The 16,414-nt window shown below is 42.0% G+C and overlaps 1 protein-coding gene across 2 annotated transcripts; it reads right to left on the bottom strand.

Annotated features, from left to right (window-relative positions):
• Positions 1 to 1,827: 1,827 nt before the first annotated feature.
• LOC308388404 (phosphatidylinositol 3,4,5-trisphosphate 3-phosphatase and dual-specificity protein phosphatase PTEN) lies at positions 1,828 to 13,462 on the bottom strand. 2 transcript variants are annotated; one of them, XM_080869114.1, is made up of 10 exons: positions 12,673 to 13,461; positions 8,499 to 8,583; positions 8,323 to 8,367; positions 8,168 to 8,211; positions 7,722 to 7,960; positions 6,648 to 6,789; positions 4,880 to 4,948; positions 4,129 to 4,295; positions 3,036 to 3,377; positions 1,828 to 2,913 (listed from the first exon to the last, which is right to left on the bottom strand). In XM_080869114.1, the coding sequence occupies exons 1-10, from the start codon at positions 12,749 to 12,751 to the stop codon at positions 2,731 to 2,733; spliced, it is 1,395 nt and encodes a 464-aa protein (XP_080725240.1). In that variant the 5' UTR covers positions 12,752 to 13,461; the 3' UTR covers positions 1,828 to 2,730. The 2 variants fall into 2 exon arrangements, with proteins under 2 accessions (XP_080725240.1, XP_080725241.1); XM_080869115.1 differs by lacking the exon at positions 4,880 to 4,948 and having other exon boundaries at positions 12,673 to 13,462.
• Positions 13,463 to 16,414: the final 2,952 nt, after the last annotated feature.

Here is a 16,414-nt window from a genome sequence, read left to right as displayed (position 1 = left end):
TGCAATACTGGAAGTGACCACCTGGAAAAATTAGCACCAAGGTGTACAGATCTCTTAATTATTCTTAATTAATTAGTCTTAGGTTCAGGATAAGCATAAACACATCCATCAATACGGCTAGTTATCCAACTTTGGGAGTCTTTACCAGCTGATTCTAACTGTAACAAACCAACACCTCAGTTTTTCCACATCATATCCGCAAACGCTGTATCATCTTCCATCTTTGTTCTGCTGGATGTATAATGTACTGTTTAATCCACATGTCGGAAGGAAAATTCACATTCACGTTATGCAAAGCAAACATTCCTCCAAATCTCCTGCTTCTCCATTGGTGCCTCACCTCTTGAGAGATGGTAATGTGGGGGAAATCAAACATTTTTTCTGAGGAGCCAGCCCTCAAGACATTCAAATGAGGCAATACATTTCGATTCATATTTCAGGTGCAGTTTCTGGAGTGTTTAAGTGATGAGAGTAGCAATCAGAAGCAAAGAGCTGGACTCTCAAACTTGGCTGAAGTCACGGCTCTTGGTTCGCTTCAGTCTTGTGTGCCTGTGGAGAGCTGAGGCATCTCTCTGGTCTCTCAGCCCAGCACAGCACATTCATTATTAATCTACAAGAGTCTCTCCCTCCTTCTCGGCTCAGCCAATTACAGTTGGGCCCCTGCGACTGCTGCCTGTCTCATTTGACGCTGCGCTGGTTGGCTTTGATGTCTCTATCAACACGAAAGAGCCGGGCACCGAGTCTTAATAGAGCAGAAGGGGATTATGCGACTGCCAGCCCCCGGGGGTGGAACAATTTTTAAAATATATGTTTAATTCATACTTTATTTTATTATCAGGAGACTTTGGGCCAAGCTTTAGCCAGGGTCTTGCCACTTTCTGCACTGCTATCACAGCAACATGCTTGTTAATCCTATTACCCTTTCATTTGGGGAACCACACAAGCCTGCAAGCAGAGCAGGCTCGACTACCAGAGGCCTCGCACACCTCCCTCCTGGGCTGGCAGCCTTTCCTTCCTCTGCTCATTTCATATGGAGAACGCCTTTATTAACCAGCAGAAGCCACTCCACATGCAGCGCTGATACTCTGGTATGAAGTCGGGCTGCTTTGGCTCATAAATGTTAATGTTGTTATTAGGGTTCAGAGGTCAGTTTGCTTCTCAGAAAAATCTACTGGTACTTGGCAAAAATGTAAAAACCACAAAAGCGAGGTTGCACAAACTCCAATCGGCAGCAATGTTTCCAAATATAATCAACCAATTTCTGCTTTTTCTCACCACTACACTGCCATTAGATGCTCGCAGCTCCCTGGTTCCACTCAGTGTTATTTGTTTAAAGTGGGCTTTTCGCCATCAGTTGAACTTCTAACAACAATCGTTCCATCACTTCCCTAACTCAGGTCCCACTCGCTATTTGCAGCACTGACCTTTAAAGCAGGAAGTTACTGTTAACACAGCTCCAACGACAACCTGCTTTACAGCATTTTTTTCCCTCCCCCTTCTCACCAGGGACAGCGCTCTGCACTAAAGTCCCGTCTCACACATGCTAAAAATTTAGATTACAGGGTCTGGGTATCGTCATTTAAAATTACGACTTCATTTGACAGCAGCGGTGTCAAGTTAGAAGACCGCACTAGCCGCGACGCCCAATGACAAAAATTCACTTTGGAAATTCATTTTCATTCTGCATGATTTTCATTAACGGAAAACAGCAGCTCTATTACATAAAGCTGTGATGTAATTTTGTGAGCATGACTCAAAGCAGCGGGAAACCCCACGCAGAAGAATCTCAAAGCTGCTTTCATTATCAAAAAGAAAAAAAAAAAAAAGACAACATTGCATACATTTATTAGGGATGGACGCCAATTCTAATACATGCAAATTCACCATTGTCCTTGAAATGTAGTGTCAACATTATTGCAAACACTTGTCTCCCTGCTGTTTTGTGTATTATATTTTTATTATCTTAGGATAAAAAAAACATTAACAATTACATGGGATGCCTTGTTCTGCATAATTTAACATATACACAGTGGGAACAGGAATGGCAATGCTTTAGACATCATCACAGCCTCTTTATAACCCCCGCCCACCCCCAACCCACTGCCCGCATGCAGTTTGCACTGCACAAAGGCCAAAAGTCACGTGAGACAGCCTGCAAAGAGCACAAGAAGCATTCACAGTAAAGGAATATAGGAAGGAGGAGAGGATGGAGGGTGGGGGAGAGTAAAAGATGAGAGGAGAAGAGAGGGAGTGAAACAAAGTGACTGCAGCACTGGCCTTGGTTTAGACAGGAGAAGAGCAGCATAGTCCTCGTATATCATTCTAGCTTCTCCCACACTTCAACTCCCATCTCCTGATTGTGGTACTCTTTCCATTGTCTTTGACACGAAAAAGTTTGTTATATATGCATGTATATATGTATATACATATATGTATGTATATATATATAAACACAGTTTTATAGCTACAGCACCTTTTCCCATGGGGCAACAGTGTCAATACCTCGCACATGGTTCATGGTCGTGCCAGAGAGAGAAAAAAACAAAACAAAACAATATATTGGTCAGGATATTTCATCTTTTTTCCCCCTAAAATTGGCATTTGACATGATGATATTCTATTGCCGTCTGGGGGAGGGAAGGGACAAAGGTTCTTCTTTTGAGTTTATATTCAAGTTTTCTCCTTTTTTTCTGCTGTATAATTTCTTCCTTTTTCTTGTTTAAAAAGAGTTCACACTTTTGTGATTTGTGTGTGCTGCTCTTCATCAAAAGGTTCATTTTCCGGATCTGAGTCAGTGGTGTCAGAGTATCGATAATGGTCTGGCTCATTGTCGCTAACGTCGGGGGTGACTGATGTTGAAGTACTAGCCTCGGAGTTCGGCTCCTCCACGGTTTTCGTAAAGTACAACTTCACCTGGAAACCAAGACGAGATGATCACAAACAAGTCTCGTCGCTGCTCTTTTCAGTTTAAAAATGCAAAGTGAACTGACAGCAGATATACGGTTATTCAACAGCAGAAAGATTACAGCACTTACTTTGAAGTTTGGTGAGAAGTAGCGGTTAGCTTTGTCTTTGTTGGCCTTGTCCAAGTCGTTCTTATTAAGTGTCAGGATGAGATAGTCCTTGTCCCTGTCGCTTTCTTTGCTGCTTTCCTTCTTCTCCTCCCTGTAGTTTTCTCTCCAGTTGTCCTTGCACTCGGCACTTTGCAGTTGGCCCAGTCCCGGTCGGCCTGGTCCAGGTCCCTGTCCCGGAAGACCCTGCCCTGGTGGCCCCTGCTGGCTCTCTAAACTGTTAACTGCCCCGTTCTCCATCTTGTCCCCACCCTCCTCTGGTCCAGGGATGAAGAAAGTGTTCACCCAAAAATGAAACATTTTGTCCTGGAGGGGGAGAGGTTACAACAGATTGAGTGAATGAAGTACTGAAAGGAAACTTTACAGGTTTTTGATTAGGTTTCTTTCCAAAATCAGTTGTTCTAGCTAAGGCTGATGGTCCATTTTTTACTGTCAACAAATTCAGAGAAAAGCCAGCCTTGCACTAGTCAGTTTAAGTATTTTTCAACTGCTGTGCACCCAGTACATTTCTTTCTACCAATGCACTATTCTACTCCTGTTTCAGAAGCGTTTGTTAAAAACTGCACCCAGCCATTTTAGGAAATTAGCGAGCATTTAACCAGTGTCGTTTTTAGCAAACACTACTAACAGGAGTAAACAGTGCATTTTTTGGGGTCTATTTTCAGCTGTGGGTTAATATAAATTTCAGTATTTATGGCAGCAGGACAGCGAATGAGGGATTTACCTCAAAATAAACTGGTTGCCCTGCTTGTGGTCCTGAAGGAACATGCCAATGGTGTGCCTAATTGATCTGTTTTTAATAGTTTTTGGGACAAAACTGGCCTGCAGCACAGAGACCCAAGATATTAAAAATACCACATTTTTGATTTTTGGTTTATTTGTGAGAACTGTGGCAATAAAACCGTAATTGCTGGCACCCTGTCAAGTGTGAAAATGCTTAGTCGTCTTATCGTTCTGTGACCTAGTCACTTTATGGCATACAGTGGCTGAAATAAGCTCCTAAATTAGACTGAGCAAATGAAGCCGCAATGAAATCTCCCAAACACAGACAACTAACCTTCTTCAACATCTTATTCTGTTTATGGAAGAACTCCACTTTGATGTCTCCGCAGACTGGGAGCGGCTGGGGAAATTCAAAAAACATATGCTTGTCCTCGCGCCGTGTGTGAGCGGGGTTCGATGTGTGAATCTTCACTTTCAGCTGGTACACCACAAACTGGGGATCTGGAAAAAGTGTTGACGTTGTACAGGGGTGAGGAGCACGATGGGTGAGATTTGTGAGAGGGGGAAGGGGGGAGTGGGAGAGAAGAGACAGAAAGCACAATAAGAGGAGTGAGCGACAGTGGAGGAGGGAGTAAATCAGGAGGGCGAGACAGGATACAAGTGTTATTACATGAGTTTGACAAAAGAAAATGGCACAGCACACCACCACCTCCCACCCACTGAGTAAGTGAAAAAAAAAGTGATAAAACATTATATTAAAATTAAGGAGGAGAAAGGGAAAGTTAACAGGCCACAAAATGTAACACCCAAATAGACCCAGAACCAGAGACACAGGACCCTATTCTGATAGACAGTCATTGGTTTGGTCTTGGACCAGCACAACACGTTGCATTTAGAAGAATTTTAACCCTTTCTTCTTCCTGTCAGGGTGGATGGTGGTGCTGGAGATGACTTCATGTGCCCCTAAGCTTTTCCTTTCCTGCTAAGCAACATGTCTACCTCAGACTGCTCCTGCCTTCTGGATCTCTGGGGCCATATAAAAACAAATGAGTGAAAAAATAATAATGGATGAAAGGCTCATTTACCCCAATGCCAATTCCCTTTCTTGAAGCCCTGAGGGGTCGGCTCGCTCCTGTTTTTAATGGTACTGTCCCCTTAGAGAGAAAGAAGGAGATTATCACAAACAGGGCCTGGCTGGCCTGTCAGGGGCTTGACAGCACAGCAGGTACAAAACACAAGAGCTCTACACAAATATTTACATCTACATAGCTTTTCTTAACAACAACATTCAATCCGTGGCTTCAAAGCAGAGTTGTGCATCTTACAAAAACGTTTGACAAGGCACCTAGTGTGCACATGAGAAACACAAAGAGGAAGAAACAAACGGGGAACTTTGAAATTGCTGAAAATCAAACGACCAAAATGCGTCAGTTTTCTTTGGTGGAAATAAAGAGAGAAGTGTTTGACATTGAGCAGTTTCTAGCAATTAAACTGGTTTCTATTTTATCACTGCAGTGAGCTAAGAACTAGAAAAGCTAGAAAAACAAACCGCAAAACAGAAAAAAAGCGATGCACATACAAAGACGTCAAACTCAGAATAGGGCCTTTTTAAGCAGAGGGTTAGCAGGGGAAAAAAAGAAGGAAGGATCGATACAGTCAGGGGTTTGCAGCACAGTCACGTGTTAGGGTAAAGAAGTCACAGACATGAAGGAAGGACAGGTTGCTTTTTCTGACCAACAGCTAAAAATGGACAAATTCAGATACGAGGAGAACACAACATCGTATGACTCAGATGCATTTGAGCAGATAAGCAGAATTATTTCACTTTTTTTTAACCCCCTCCTCAGGCTAAAACAGAGCACTATTTAAACACTAAAAAAAGGTTTTCTACATGCAGCTAAACACTCTGCATTCATGTGAACATGAAAAATGAAACGCAGGGAATGAAATTTAATTAAGAGACATTATTTGCTTAGAAATTTGGGGAAATCACTAAAGTTAGCACTGCAGTAAGCATTTGGTTTTGACGGCTGTTAAAAAAAATAAATCAAACGGGTTGGACTGCTTGCGTTTGTCACTACGTCAACAGGGGAGAACAAGTGCAAATGTTGGCAGACATTTTACAGCCGTCATATCAATTAAACTCTGAGCAAACATGCAGTGATATGTAAATACTCATAACTGAGTGGCTGTTACCGTCAGTGACTTACTGAGTGCTGCGCTATTGTTTGCTAAAATTACTGCCATCTAAATTCCTCTCGACTTTAAGTTACTTCCTGGTTCGGCCTTAGGAAAACATGTAAAACCTGTGCTTATGTAGCTACTACTATAGGATGCGCTCTTCTCTATAGAAGGGCATGCTGTAGTTCTTCTCGATGGTGAGCATAGAAAACGAAATCCTATAAAAGTCTCTCACTAGAGAGGAGCCAAAAAAAATTTAAATTAATGGCTCGGCTTTGCAGTTTTCGGAGCTAATAAAAATCTTAAAAGGCTCCTGTGGAAAAAAAAATCTGAAATTTTTATTAAGACAACCAGTGGGGATCTGGTTCACCGGGATTTTCTGTGAGCAGCAACAAGCAGACTTGATCGATACAAAACCGCCCTTGTTAGTTAAATACAGCACGAAATTCAGCTGTACTCAACAAGGCTATTAAAAAAAAAATAAAAAAAAGAAACAGCAGAGGACAACTTGGCTCCACCACAGATGACCTGCAATGCCCTACGGTGCTACGCTGCAGTGTGTGGGTTAGCCCCACGGTGCACCATACATGCAAGGCCCTCGCTCTGTCTGAACAGCGGTATGCATGCCTACGCCCTAGATTGGAGTTGAAGTTGAACATGAGCGTGACTCACTGCAGGTGCCCCCGCTGAACATAGGGAGAGTCTCGAACACCATTTTGTGGAAGAGCAATGCCACCGGCTTGTACTCCAGCTGGTGCTTCAGTAGGTAGCTGTAGTAGTAGACGTAGCGACGCTGGCTCGGGATCGTTACTCCCTGCAAACAAAAGCAACAATGTTTAATCCAGGGGTGCCAAACATAAAGCCCAGGGGCTGGAATTGGCACGGAAAAGAGTCCACTCTGGCCCACTGGACGGCTTTGAAAAAAATTGAAAGGATGACATGAATTTGAGACTTTTAAGTGTATTTTATAAGTTTTATGGCTTTCCCCCCACAGCCAGTCATACTAAACCACTGTAAATAAGTAACAGATAAACAAATAACAGAAAGCTCCCAATCAGTCACTATCTACTATAGAAATGTATGATTTTAAAGTCGGATTACAGCGAAAAGAAAAAAGAAAATAAATATTTTTCATTTTATAATTACAGGACAGTCTTTTTCTTACATTTTAAGCTCAAAGCAGCATTTTTTAATCATGTAGTAAAACTGAGATGTGTTGATGAAACTACAGTACTATTACTTATGTTAAAATATCTCGCAGATTAAATGTGTAGTGAAACTTTTTTAGACTGACAGAAAAGGGAGTTTCACTGGTTCGGCACACTTAAGTAGGCCGTATCTGCATGTGGCCCACAATGCAAAATGAATTTGACATCCGTGGTTTTGACGCAGATGAGGGACGCAGGATGCAACATGAGATCACCTTCGAGTTTATCCGTTTAATATGTATTACTTCTTAAAACAGAGCACTGGTGCCTGAAATTATGCTTCTGTTTTCTATGTGTGTTCAAATCTTTGTTTTCTATGTGTGTTCAAATCTTTGCAACCTTGATAATTATTAGTGAAAATCAACTCAGTCATCTTGTATGGTCTCCCTCTCTTTTTCTTAGCTTGAACATGAAATTTACTTTCAATTTGAAACCAATTAAGCAGGATGTGGCTCATCAGTCACTGCCCTGCTTGATGCAACTGCTCTAAAAAGTAATAAAGCCTTCGGAATTGAAAGCATTTGTTTCGTGATCTCACCTTCTTGTCCCTTGTCCTGACCTCCCCATAAAAGTCAAGTGCTTCTTGGGCCTCCTGAAATTTCCCACGATGGAGGAGATACGCGCAGATCATGACTCCGGTGCGGCCCTTCCCGGCCTTACAGTGAATGGCCGCCACGTGATTGTCATCCTCACTGAGCCACTGGTCCAGGTCTTCACAAAACGGCTTAATAAGCTCCAGCTGAGGAGGGTTATGGTCTTCGAAGGGGTACTGTGCAACTGAGGTGTGGCGGGATGCAAGCCCACGCAAAGTTGTGATGAGAGAAGGGGGGGGGGGGGAGACAGTGCAAACAGGTCAGCATAGACAAGGTGGGCAGGGAGATGCTGAGTATTTTGAGAGATCTGACGACCTTGTGCGTCATCAGGCCTTCAGCAGGGCTTTTATTTCTTAAAAACAGCATTTATAGAAAATGTGAAGCAGCCTACCTCTGCAGTTAAATTTGGCAGTATCGTAGTGTCTTTCTGCACAGCTGAAATGTCAAGAAAATCCCCCCCAGAAAACTCCAGTTAGCAATCACACAAGAGGAAGCTGGTAAGTAAACAAGGATGAGCTCAGATGCAAACAAAATGTAGAAACTTACAGGTTGTAGATTTTGTAGTGGTTTTTATGCTTTGAATCCAAAAACCTGTCCGCAGAAAAATAATAAAATCATTAGATCGATATGAGATCAAAGTGCTAGAGCAAAACGAATAAACTCATGTACTGCAGGATAAACTGCATGTTTGTTATATTACCCTTTACCGAGATCACACTTACCGTACTACATCATCTATATTGTTTCTGTACACGCCTTCAAGTCTCTCTGCTGGAAAGCCCATTGCAATGATATTTGGGTAAATATCTGTTCAAGCAGTCAAGGAAATGTACAATCTGCAGGAAATCAAGAGGGAGCTACTACCAAGGCTCCCAGCGTCAGAACTAAAGCTTTTAAAGGAAAGGACTGCTTAAAAGAATTTGCCATTACAGCACAACTTCAAGAATGCAGACATGAGTGAAAGGGTTGAGAAAAGTTTTAGTCCACGCCATTATAAGAGTGTGATTGTAGTTATGGATAGACAGGAGAATAGGGGAGGGGTGCTGGCCAGTATGTGCGTGCATGTTGTGACAGATGGCCTTGACAGTGAGAAGCAAGCAGTGACGGCAGGAGTAACCGTGCTCCTGCTTCAGCCAGGCCCACATGTGGGTGCATGAGTAGAGTCTCTGCTCCCTGACCGGCATGTATTTTTAGAACATAAAGTTATATTGGGATGATCGCAAATGTTCGACTTATCTAGTCTGAATTCAGCCAGAGACATTTGAATATCTGCGAGATTGCAAGCGGGAAACATGAAGTCACACATGTAAGGAAGAGGGAAAAAAAGTTAACTCAAAAAACAAATGCGCCGAGCTGCAAATTTGCAGGTGCAGAAAAAGGTGGTGTTTGTGTTTCAAATGGCTCCATATTTCCGCAAGAACGGTGAGGAAAATGTCGTGGCCAATTATATGGTGACATACATTCACTCTTAAAGGCGCACATCAGTGTCACATTGCACTGAAAAAGAATAATTTGGTTGGCATGCATGTCTTGAAGGCTCGGCTCCAACGCCTACCTGTAACTGAAGTCTGCTCGTCAGTCTAAGCTGTGGGATTTCACACTTTAACCACTGACTAAAGGGCAACCTTTTCTTACACTTCCTGTGCCACAACGTCAAAAATAGAAAGGCTGAATATTTCTAATTGGATGTGTTTCGTTTTGTCCCCCCCCCCCCCCCCCAGAGTCAAATCACTTTTTAAATGGTCAAAATAATTTGACACACGCATCTGACAGCTTTGGCGAGAAAGCACAGCCGGCAGCCTCTATACAGCCCTCAACTTTCCTGGTGTGTGCAGTGCACATACAAGAACCTGTGGATGTAAAAAGCCCACAAGGTCAACTCTTTTGATTCAGTCTGCATACACACAGCTCATTGTTCAATCAGCAGACCTACAAGTACAAAAAAAAGGTTTTCCACAAACCCGGGTCAACTGTACTATGGCAGACATTAATGCTGTTTCAGCCATTTTTGGGGGAAATTTTTAGCAAAACCCCATCAGAGGATTTCAGTAAGTGCCTGCACGCAACCCCATGCAACCAGGCTATGCACAACACAGGCCTCGTACATAAATTCAAGCCAGCCCTATAGCAAATCTTTGAGGTTATTTGCATACAGCCAAGCTACTTCCTTGAAACTCAGCACAGCCGCCTAAGCTGTATATCCTGTACTATAATAAACCTGTTGATTAAGGGCTCAAAAACCTAATTAGGAGATAAAAACTAGTTTTTAATGCTTTATAATGGGCTACTCTAACCCGTGGATCTACGGGCAAAGTGGGTCCAGTCAGACTTTAACTGATCTTTACAAACCTTCAGGGAGAACTTCAGTCCAGAGCATGGGGGTCTTGGTTTCTGCAGCTGGAAAGAGATTCATATGTTGGACCCCTGAAGGAAGCTCCAAGTAGGAGGAAAAAAAAATCTGATGCTTTAGACACGCCTTTTCTTAAAAGCCAGCCCTGCTTCAGCTCTATGCATATGCCAAATCCACAACTGAGAACGAGAGAGGGGGGGAGATAGGGAGAGTGGGACCCAGCAGGAGCTAAGGTGGGGAGGACAGGAAAGGAGGAGAGCAGAGGAAAAGGGGCAAGCAGAGGGAGGGAGAATTAGGAGTGGGAGTAGTAAAGAAAAAGAGCAAAAGGAGAGGAGAGGTGGTGGATTGAGAGGGTAAGAGGGAGAGAGCACTCAGACAGCAATGATGATACAAGATCACTGGCAACTCTATTTTAAGGGCAATTCCCAGAACTGTGATACTGCATTACATAACTGCAGAAAGCCCATATTGTTTTTAGACATAGTGCCAAACATGATAAAAGGGATAATTCGAAAGGGCCCACATCCAAACAAGAGGTGGCTTCACACCAAAGAAAGATTCCACTTTTGAGTGGTGTACCCTATTCACACCTGCACAAAGCTGTAGAGGTATACCACAAGAGTCCTGCCACTGACAAGACATGACATTCGATTTACCACATTATAAAAGCAGGCGAGAAACATCAGATCAAATACTGTGAGACACGCCTTTCATCAGCATCTGCAGTCACACATACATCATAGATGACAGCTCTGCCTGAAATCACTTCACTATGTTTCTATCTATAGTGTCAAGTCAAGGTAACTAGCACTCAGCTCTACATCTGCACTTTCAGAAAAGAAAGAACAAAAAACGCCACTCAGCAAGGTTTTCAAGTTGCTAACAATAACAAAAGTAAATTCGGTACATAAACACTCCAGGCCGCTCAACTCTTTGTATACTTTAAGGAACCAGATAGGGTTGGAACTTCCATTATTGATTAATCTGCAATTTCAGATTCCTACCCCCCACCCCCAGCACACACACACCACCCAATAATAATGTGGAAAAAGTCCCAAAGCCCAGGTGGGATTTTCAAACGTCTTAATTTCTTCTTACAGTAAACTGATTACATCAAGTTTTCACATTTGAGAAGCTGGCTTTGTATTGTTTTTAGTTTGCTTAGAAATGTATTTATGTTTTGTACACATATATATACACATACATACATACACACACACACACACATATACATACACACACACACACACATATATACATACACACACACACACACACACACACACATATATACATACACACACACACACACACACACACACACATACACACACACACATACATATACACACACACACACATACACACACACACACACACATACACACACACACACATACACACACACACACACATACACACACATACACACACACACACATACACACACACACACACATACATATACACACACACACACACACACATACATATACACACACACACACACATACATACACACACACATACATACACACACACATACATACACACACACACACACACATACACACACACACATACATATATATATATATATATATATATATATATATATTTTTTTTTTTTTTTTTAAACAATAGGATATGATCTGACAACTTAATTCCGCCATAAAACCAAAAATGTCAAACTCTGGGACTCAGAGGTGATCTCAACACAAAGGCATATTAATTGAAACTTTTACCATTAACCAACTTTAAGCACTGTAGCAAATTACATTTTGCATTTAGCTGCCCAAAGTCAACCACTTAAGTTGCTATTCTAGCTTACCACAAGCCAAATAAGCAAAAGTACCAACTTTAGAAGCGGGAATACTGCGCCAGTGAGGTCAGCTATTGTCAGTGTCAGTCCTGCTGTGAAGATTGAAATTTAATTTCTTTTAATATTTTAATAGCCATCTTAACAAAAGGGAAAGGAGTTTTATATCCATCAGTGAACGTTAAATCCATTAAGAAACACAGATAAGAGGGGCAAGAGTACTTTAGCCATTTGCTCGATTGTGTCAAAACAAACGAGAAACCCACCGAAAATTAAAAACCTGGGTAGCAAATCCAGATGTAAATAAAAGCCAAAGATACCCTAAAACAAATCCTAAACGCATCATATATGCTTACGAGAGGCACAGATTTAAAATGATAAATATGGCCAAATGACTAACAATTTCACAACCTTCACCCAGGTTCACCCAGGCTAAATGCCCTGTCACATTTAAACACAGAGACCAATGTCCAGCTTAACAGAGGTTTCCAGCTGTGATGTTAGTGTGGTATTCATACGTGCCGCTTTGACAGATCCACCATCTTTCAAACATGCTGGGTGACAGCAAAGCTGCGCTGTCGGACCAACTAGCAGCTAGCTACGATAAGTAGCAGGGGAGCCATCTACCTCACGTTACTCCACCGAACTGGTTCCAGTGCTCTTAACCAGTGCAGCTAGACCATGTTAGTGACCAGTGGCCCGAAAGCTTTACAAATTAAGAAGGATACATGTTAAGTCCAGGTCGAAACCATCCTCTTGGTATCTCCTTTTGTTCCGACTGACCATTTCTTTTATAATCGACGACATTGTAGCAGGTGACAGGAGTCTATATGGGGTAATCTAGTATTGGCGGTTTGGCCGATTATGTCGCAGTCACTGGGTCTGCTCTCGGTGGCTCACGGCTGAATTTTCCAGGTCCTGACAGAGAAGTGCTAGCCAGCAGTAGCGGTGGCTGTCGGTAGGATTAGAAAGGCTTCCTCTGGATCATAAAGACGGGCCTTGCTCTGCTCCTCCGCGGAGGCCCGACTTTCCCAATCCTGCAATTCGTTTTGCAAACACCCCCGGATAAAATACATGCAGGTGTCCTTAGAGGAAAATACTTCAGAATGCCGTGAAATGTCCAAGCTGAAGGCTCAATGGCAGCTGCCGCGATTGACAGCAAGAAGACAGAGAACTCACCGGTTCTCTAAACCCGTATCCAGTCACTAAGACGTAGCTAGCTCGCTAGCTAACTAGCTAGCTAGCACAGCTAGCTAGCAACAATAGCTAATGCTACCTCCTTTTTCGATCCAAATGCCCCCTAACGATTTAACATTGTCATCGACTGATTGCCAGGAACACATCTGAAAAAAAGTGACAGGCTCCACCTTCGATGTATAGAGACTATACAAAGTTCAGAAATGTGTACAGGCTGATTTGACAGTTCCGTCCCGGGAAATCATCTTCTTTTCTCGCTCCTCTAGCTCCAGCTGAACTCTCAGGCTCCCATCATGGCCTCCACAGAAGGAAAAAAAGAAGGTAGAGCAGGCTGGGATTTTAGAGTACGTATCACGCCGCCTTCATCGTTATAGTCCCACCCGCTTAATGAAACCTGACAAACGCACACGTCTGTAATATGCTTCTACTAATTACGAATACGCGCTGAAAAGCAAAATGCCTACACGAGTAATCGTTCTGACCCCGAAAAGCGAGATAATAGAATTATTTCGTGCTTGTGGCGGAAGGATAAAATGTGTTCGCTTACGACGCTCCCTTCTGTCAGTGATCACGTGTGATGTAATTAGGGAAGTTTCCAACATAATGTCACTTTTCGCGGTTTAAACTGTCATTTCGGGTATGGCAAGTATATCAGTGCAAACTGTCGACCACGAGTTTGCACTGCATTTGCTTTTACAGAGGAAATGCTTATGTGTTGACAATATCTCCATCGGTTCCTTTGTTTTTTCAGTCTTCTCAAAGCAAGTAATTTATACCCAGGTTAATTGCATGATCATGCACTTTGTCTGCAATGACGAACACCACCATAAATAAATAAATAAATAAATAAATAAATGAACAGGATTAAATCTGCATGATATAATTGCGGACATAATAAACACAGGTGTGCGCAAACTGTGAAGTTAAATTCACAGTTAAATTTAGGGTGCATCCTTCACAATATCGTGTACAGTAGTTATTTATTGTATTTAGAGTTAGAGATGAAACGATCGATCAATAATCCATAGTAAGGAGGGAAATCCAGCCAGGATTTTCTGCTGGTTCCGCTTGCTAAAATGTCACATACAGGCCTATTTACTGGGTTGTTATTCTCAATCAGGGACGTGCAGAGGGGGGGGGGCTAGAGGGGCTTGAGCACCCGCCCCTTTCCTGATGAGTGCCCAAAGTGCCCTTTTGTTGAGGCAACTTTTAAATTTTATTTATTTATTTATTTATTTATTTATTTATTTTATGTGTGTGTGCGTGCGGAGTCCTGTCTGTGCCCCTCAACAATAATATTTAACTATTAATCATAGTTTTGCTAAATAAAAGGATCTGGCTTGCATCAGTCACATGATCACATTTAACCAATGATCGCCCTCGACGGCAGAACGCGCTGGTTACGAGCCGGGAACGAGCTCACAAAGAGCACGCGCATTTTTTGCGGTCCGGAGCTGTAGGAGAAACACAAGTTAACTCAGAGACACAGACTGATGCGACAAAACCAGTAAGTAGGTGTACAGCGTACACTGTAATGTGTAGCACACAGGAGTATTAGCTTATTACGTACACGTTGGTAAGCTGTCTTGTTGCAACTGACTAACCGAAACAAACGAGCGTGCTGTGTGTGCAACAGCGCGACAAACATTACCTGTCCTTTTATTAACTGCACAAGTAGTGCTGGTCATAGCTGCTGGCTACCTGTGTAAGGCTGTCATGGGTCTGTAGCTCTGTCACCGTTTTAGGGAACATATTTAGTTTTAAAGTAAGTTTCTGGGCATTTCCTGCCTTTCTGGAGGGATTATATTTCACTAAAAAACGATCTAATATGCATGTCCACATAATAATTATTATAATTATAATATATTAAAAAACACACGCTGTATTTTAAAGAACATACATTAAGAAGCAGATTATATTAGATTTATATTTTAAATAAGACAAAAGTTGGATTTTACAGCAGTAAAATGATTGTATCTCTACAGTTTAAAAATGTAATAAGCTTTGCCCTGCACAGAGTGGATAGTGAAACAAATGGAATCATCATAAATACATTATTTCATATTTATTACTTCTCCCTCCTCATTGCTTTATTATTGTAGCTCTAGTAATAAATAATAATGTAAGGATGCCCATAGTATATACAGTATTCTGAAGAAGGTCTAAAATGTCACTGTGTGTGCATGTGTGTGTTTTATTTAGCTGGATTTAAAAAAATATTACTCATGATATAACATTGTGCAGACATGGCTGGTAAGGACATGAGGAGGAAACAGTAGGAGCTGTATGAGGCTACTAAAGGCAGTGCTATAACATTTTTCTGTCATCATTTTATTTTAGATTAAGTGCTGGAGTTGTTAGGTGTGGATAATTAGATTATAGTTTATTGCAATAGCAAGTTGTGCCTTGTTCTCAGATAGACAGCAAGTGGAGAGTGATATATGAAATGATGGGAAGGAAGGAAGAAGAGAAGCAAAGAGTGATTCACAGGCAGAGCCGAGTTTATGTCACAGTTTTTCGTTGCCTTATGGTTCCAAGCGCTGTCACCAATCTTTGCATTTTGTTATTATCTCATGACACTTGTTTAATCAGCTACCATCTCTCCTGTGGACTTTTTAATGTCTACAGTCTCAGATCAACACAGCCCTGCCCTTCCCATATTAGATTCTTGATGAATGTGTGTTGTTGTTATTCAGCATGGTTCAATGTGCCCCTTTTTAACTTTGAGCACCCGCCCCTTTAAACCTCTCTGCACGTCCCTGTTCTCAATAATGGCTTTGAACAAACAAACAAAATCAAGTTGTCATCTGGGACATTCTGCGCTTGTGTGTGTGTGTGTGTGTGTGTGTGTGTGTGTGTGTGTGTGTGTGTGTGTGTGTGTGTGTGTGTGTGAAAATACAGTCAGACGACTAATGAACAACAAAAACAGCAGCTCAATATGCGATGTATTTCATTCATACCAACAGAAGGCACCTTACCTCACTGTGTTTTAAATTTCATGAAAGCTAGAGACAGTTAAATGGATTCTTTGGTCACAGAATGCAACACCCATAAAATGATCACTTAATGTAAGACTGTGTGTCAACATCAGTCAGCATCTGGAAACAAGGAGGCTGGGCTTAGTCCATGTAACCTGACAGCTGTGCAGCTGATAGTCATTTTAAATTAGCAGCCTTGCAATGCGGAACATCTGAGTGGGAATGTGACTTCTGCTCTTAGAGTAGTGCATCCGATTTGGAGTGTTACTGCAGCCTGTATTTAGGAATATGCAGG

This window comes from Rhamphochromis sp. 'chilingali' (genome assembly GCF_963969265.1).
Source record: "Rhamphochromis sp. 'chilingali' genome assembly, chromosome: 20".
Classification (NCBI taxonomy): Eukaryota; Metazoa; Chordata; class Actinopteri; order Cichliformes; family Cichlidae; genus Rhamphochromis; species Rhamphochromis sp. 'chilingali'.
This window is presented reverse-complemented; position numbering and strand designations above follow the sequence as displayed.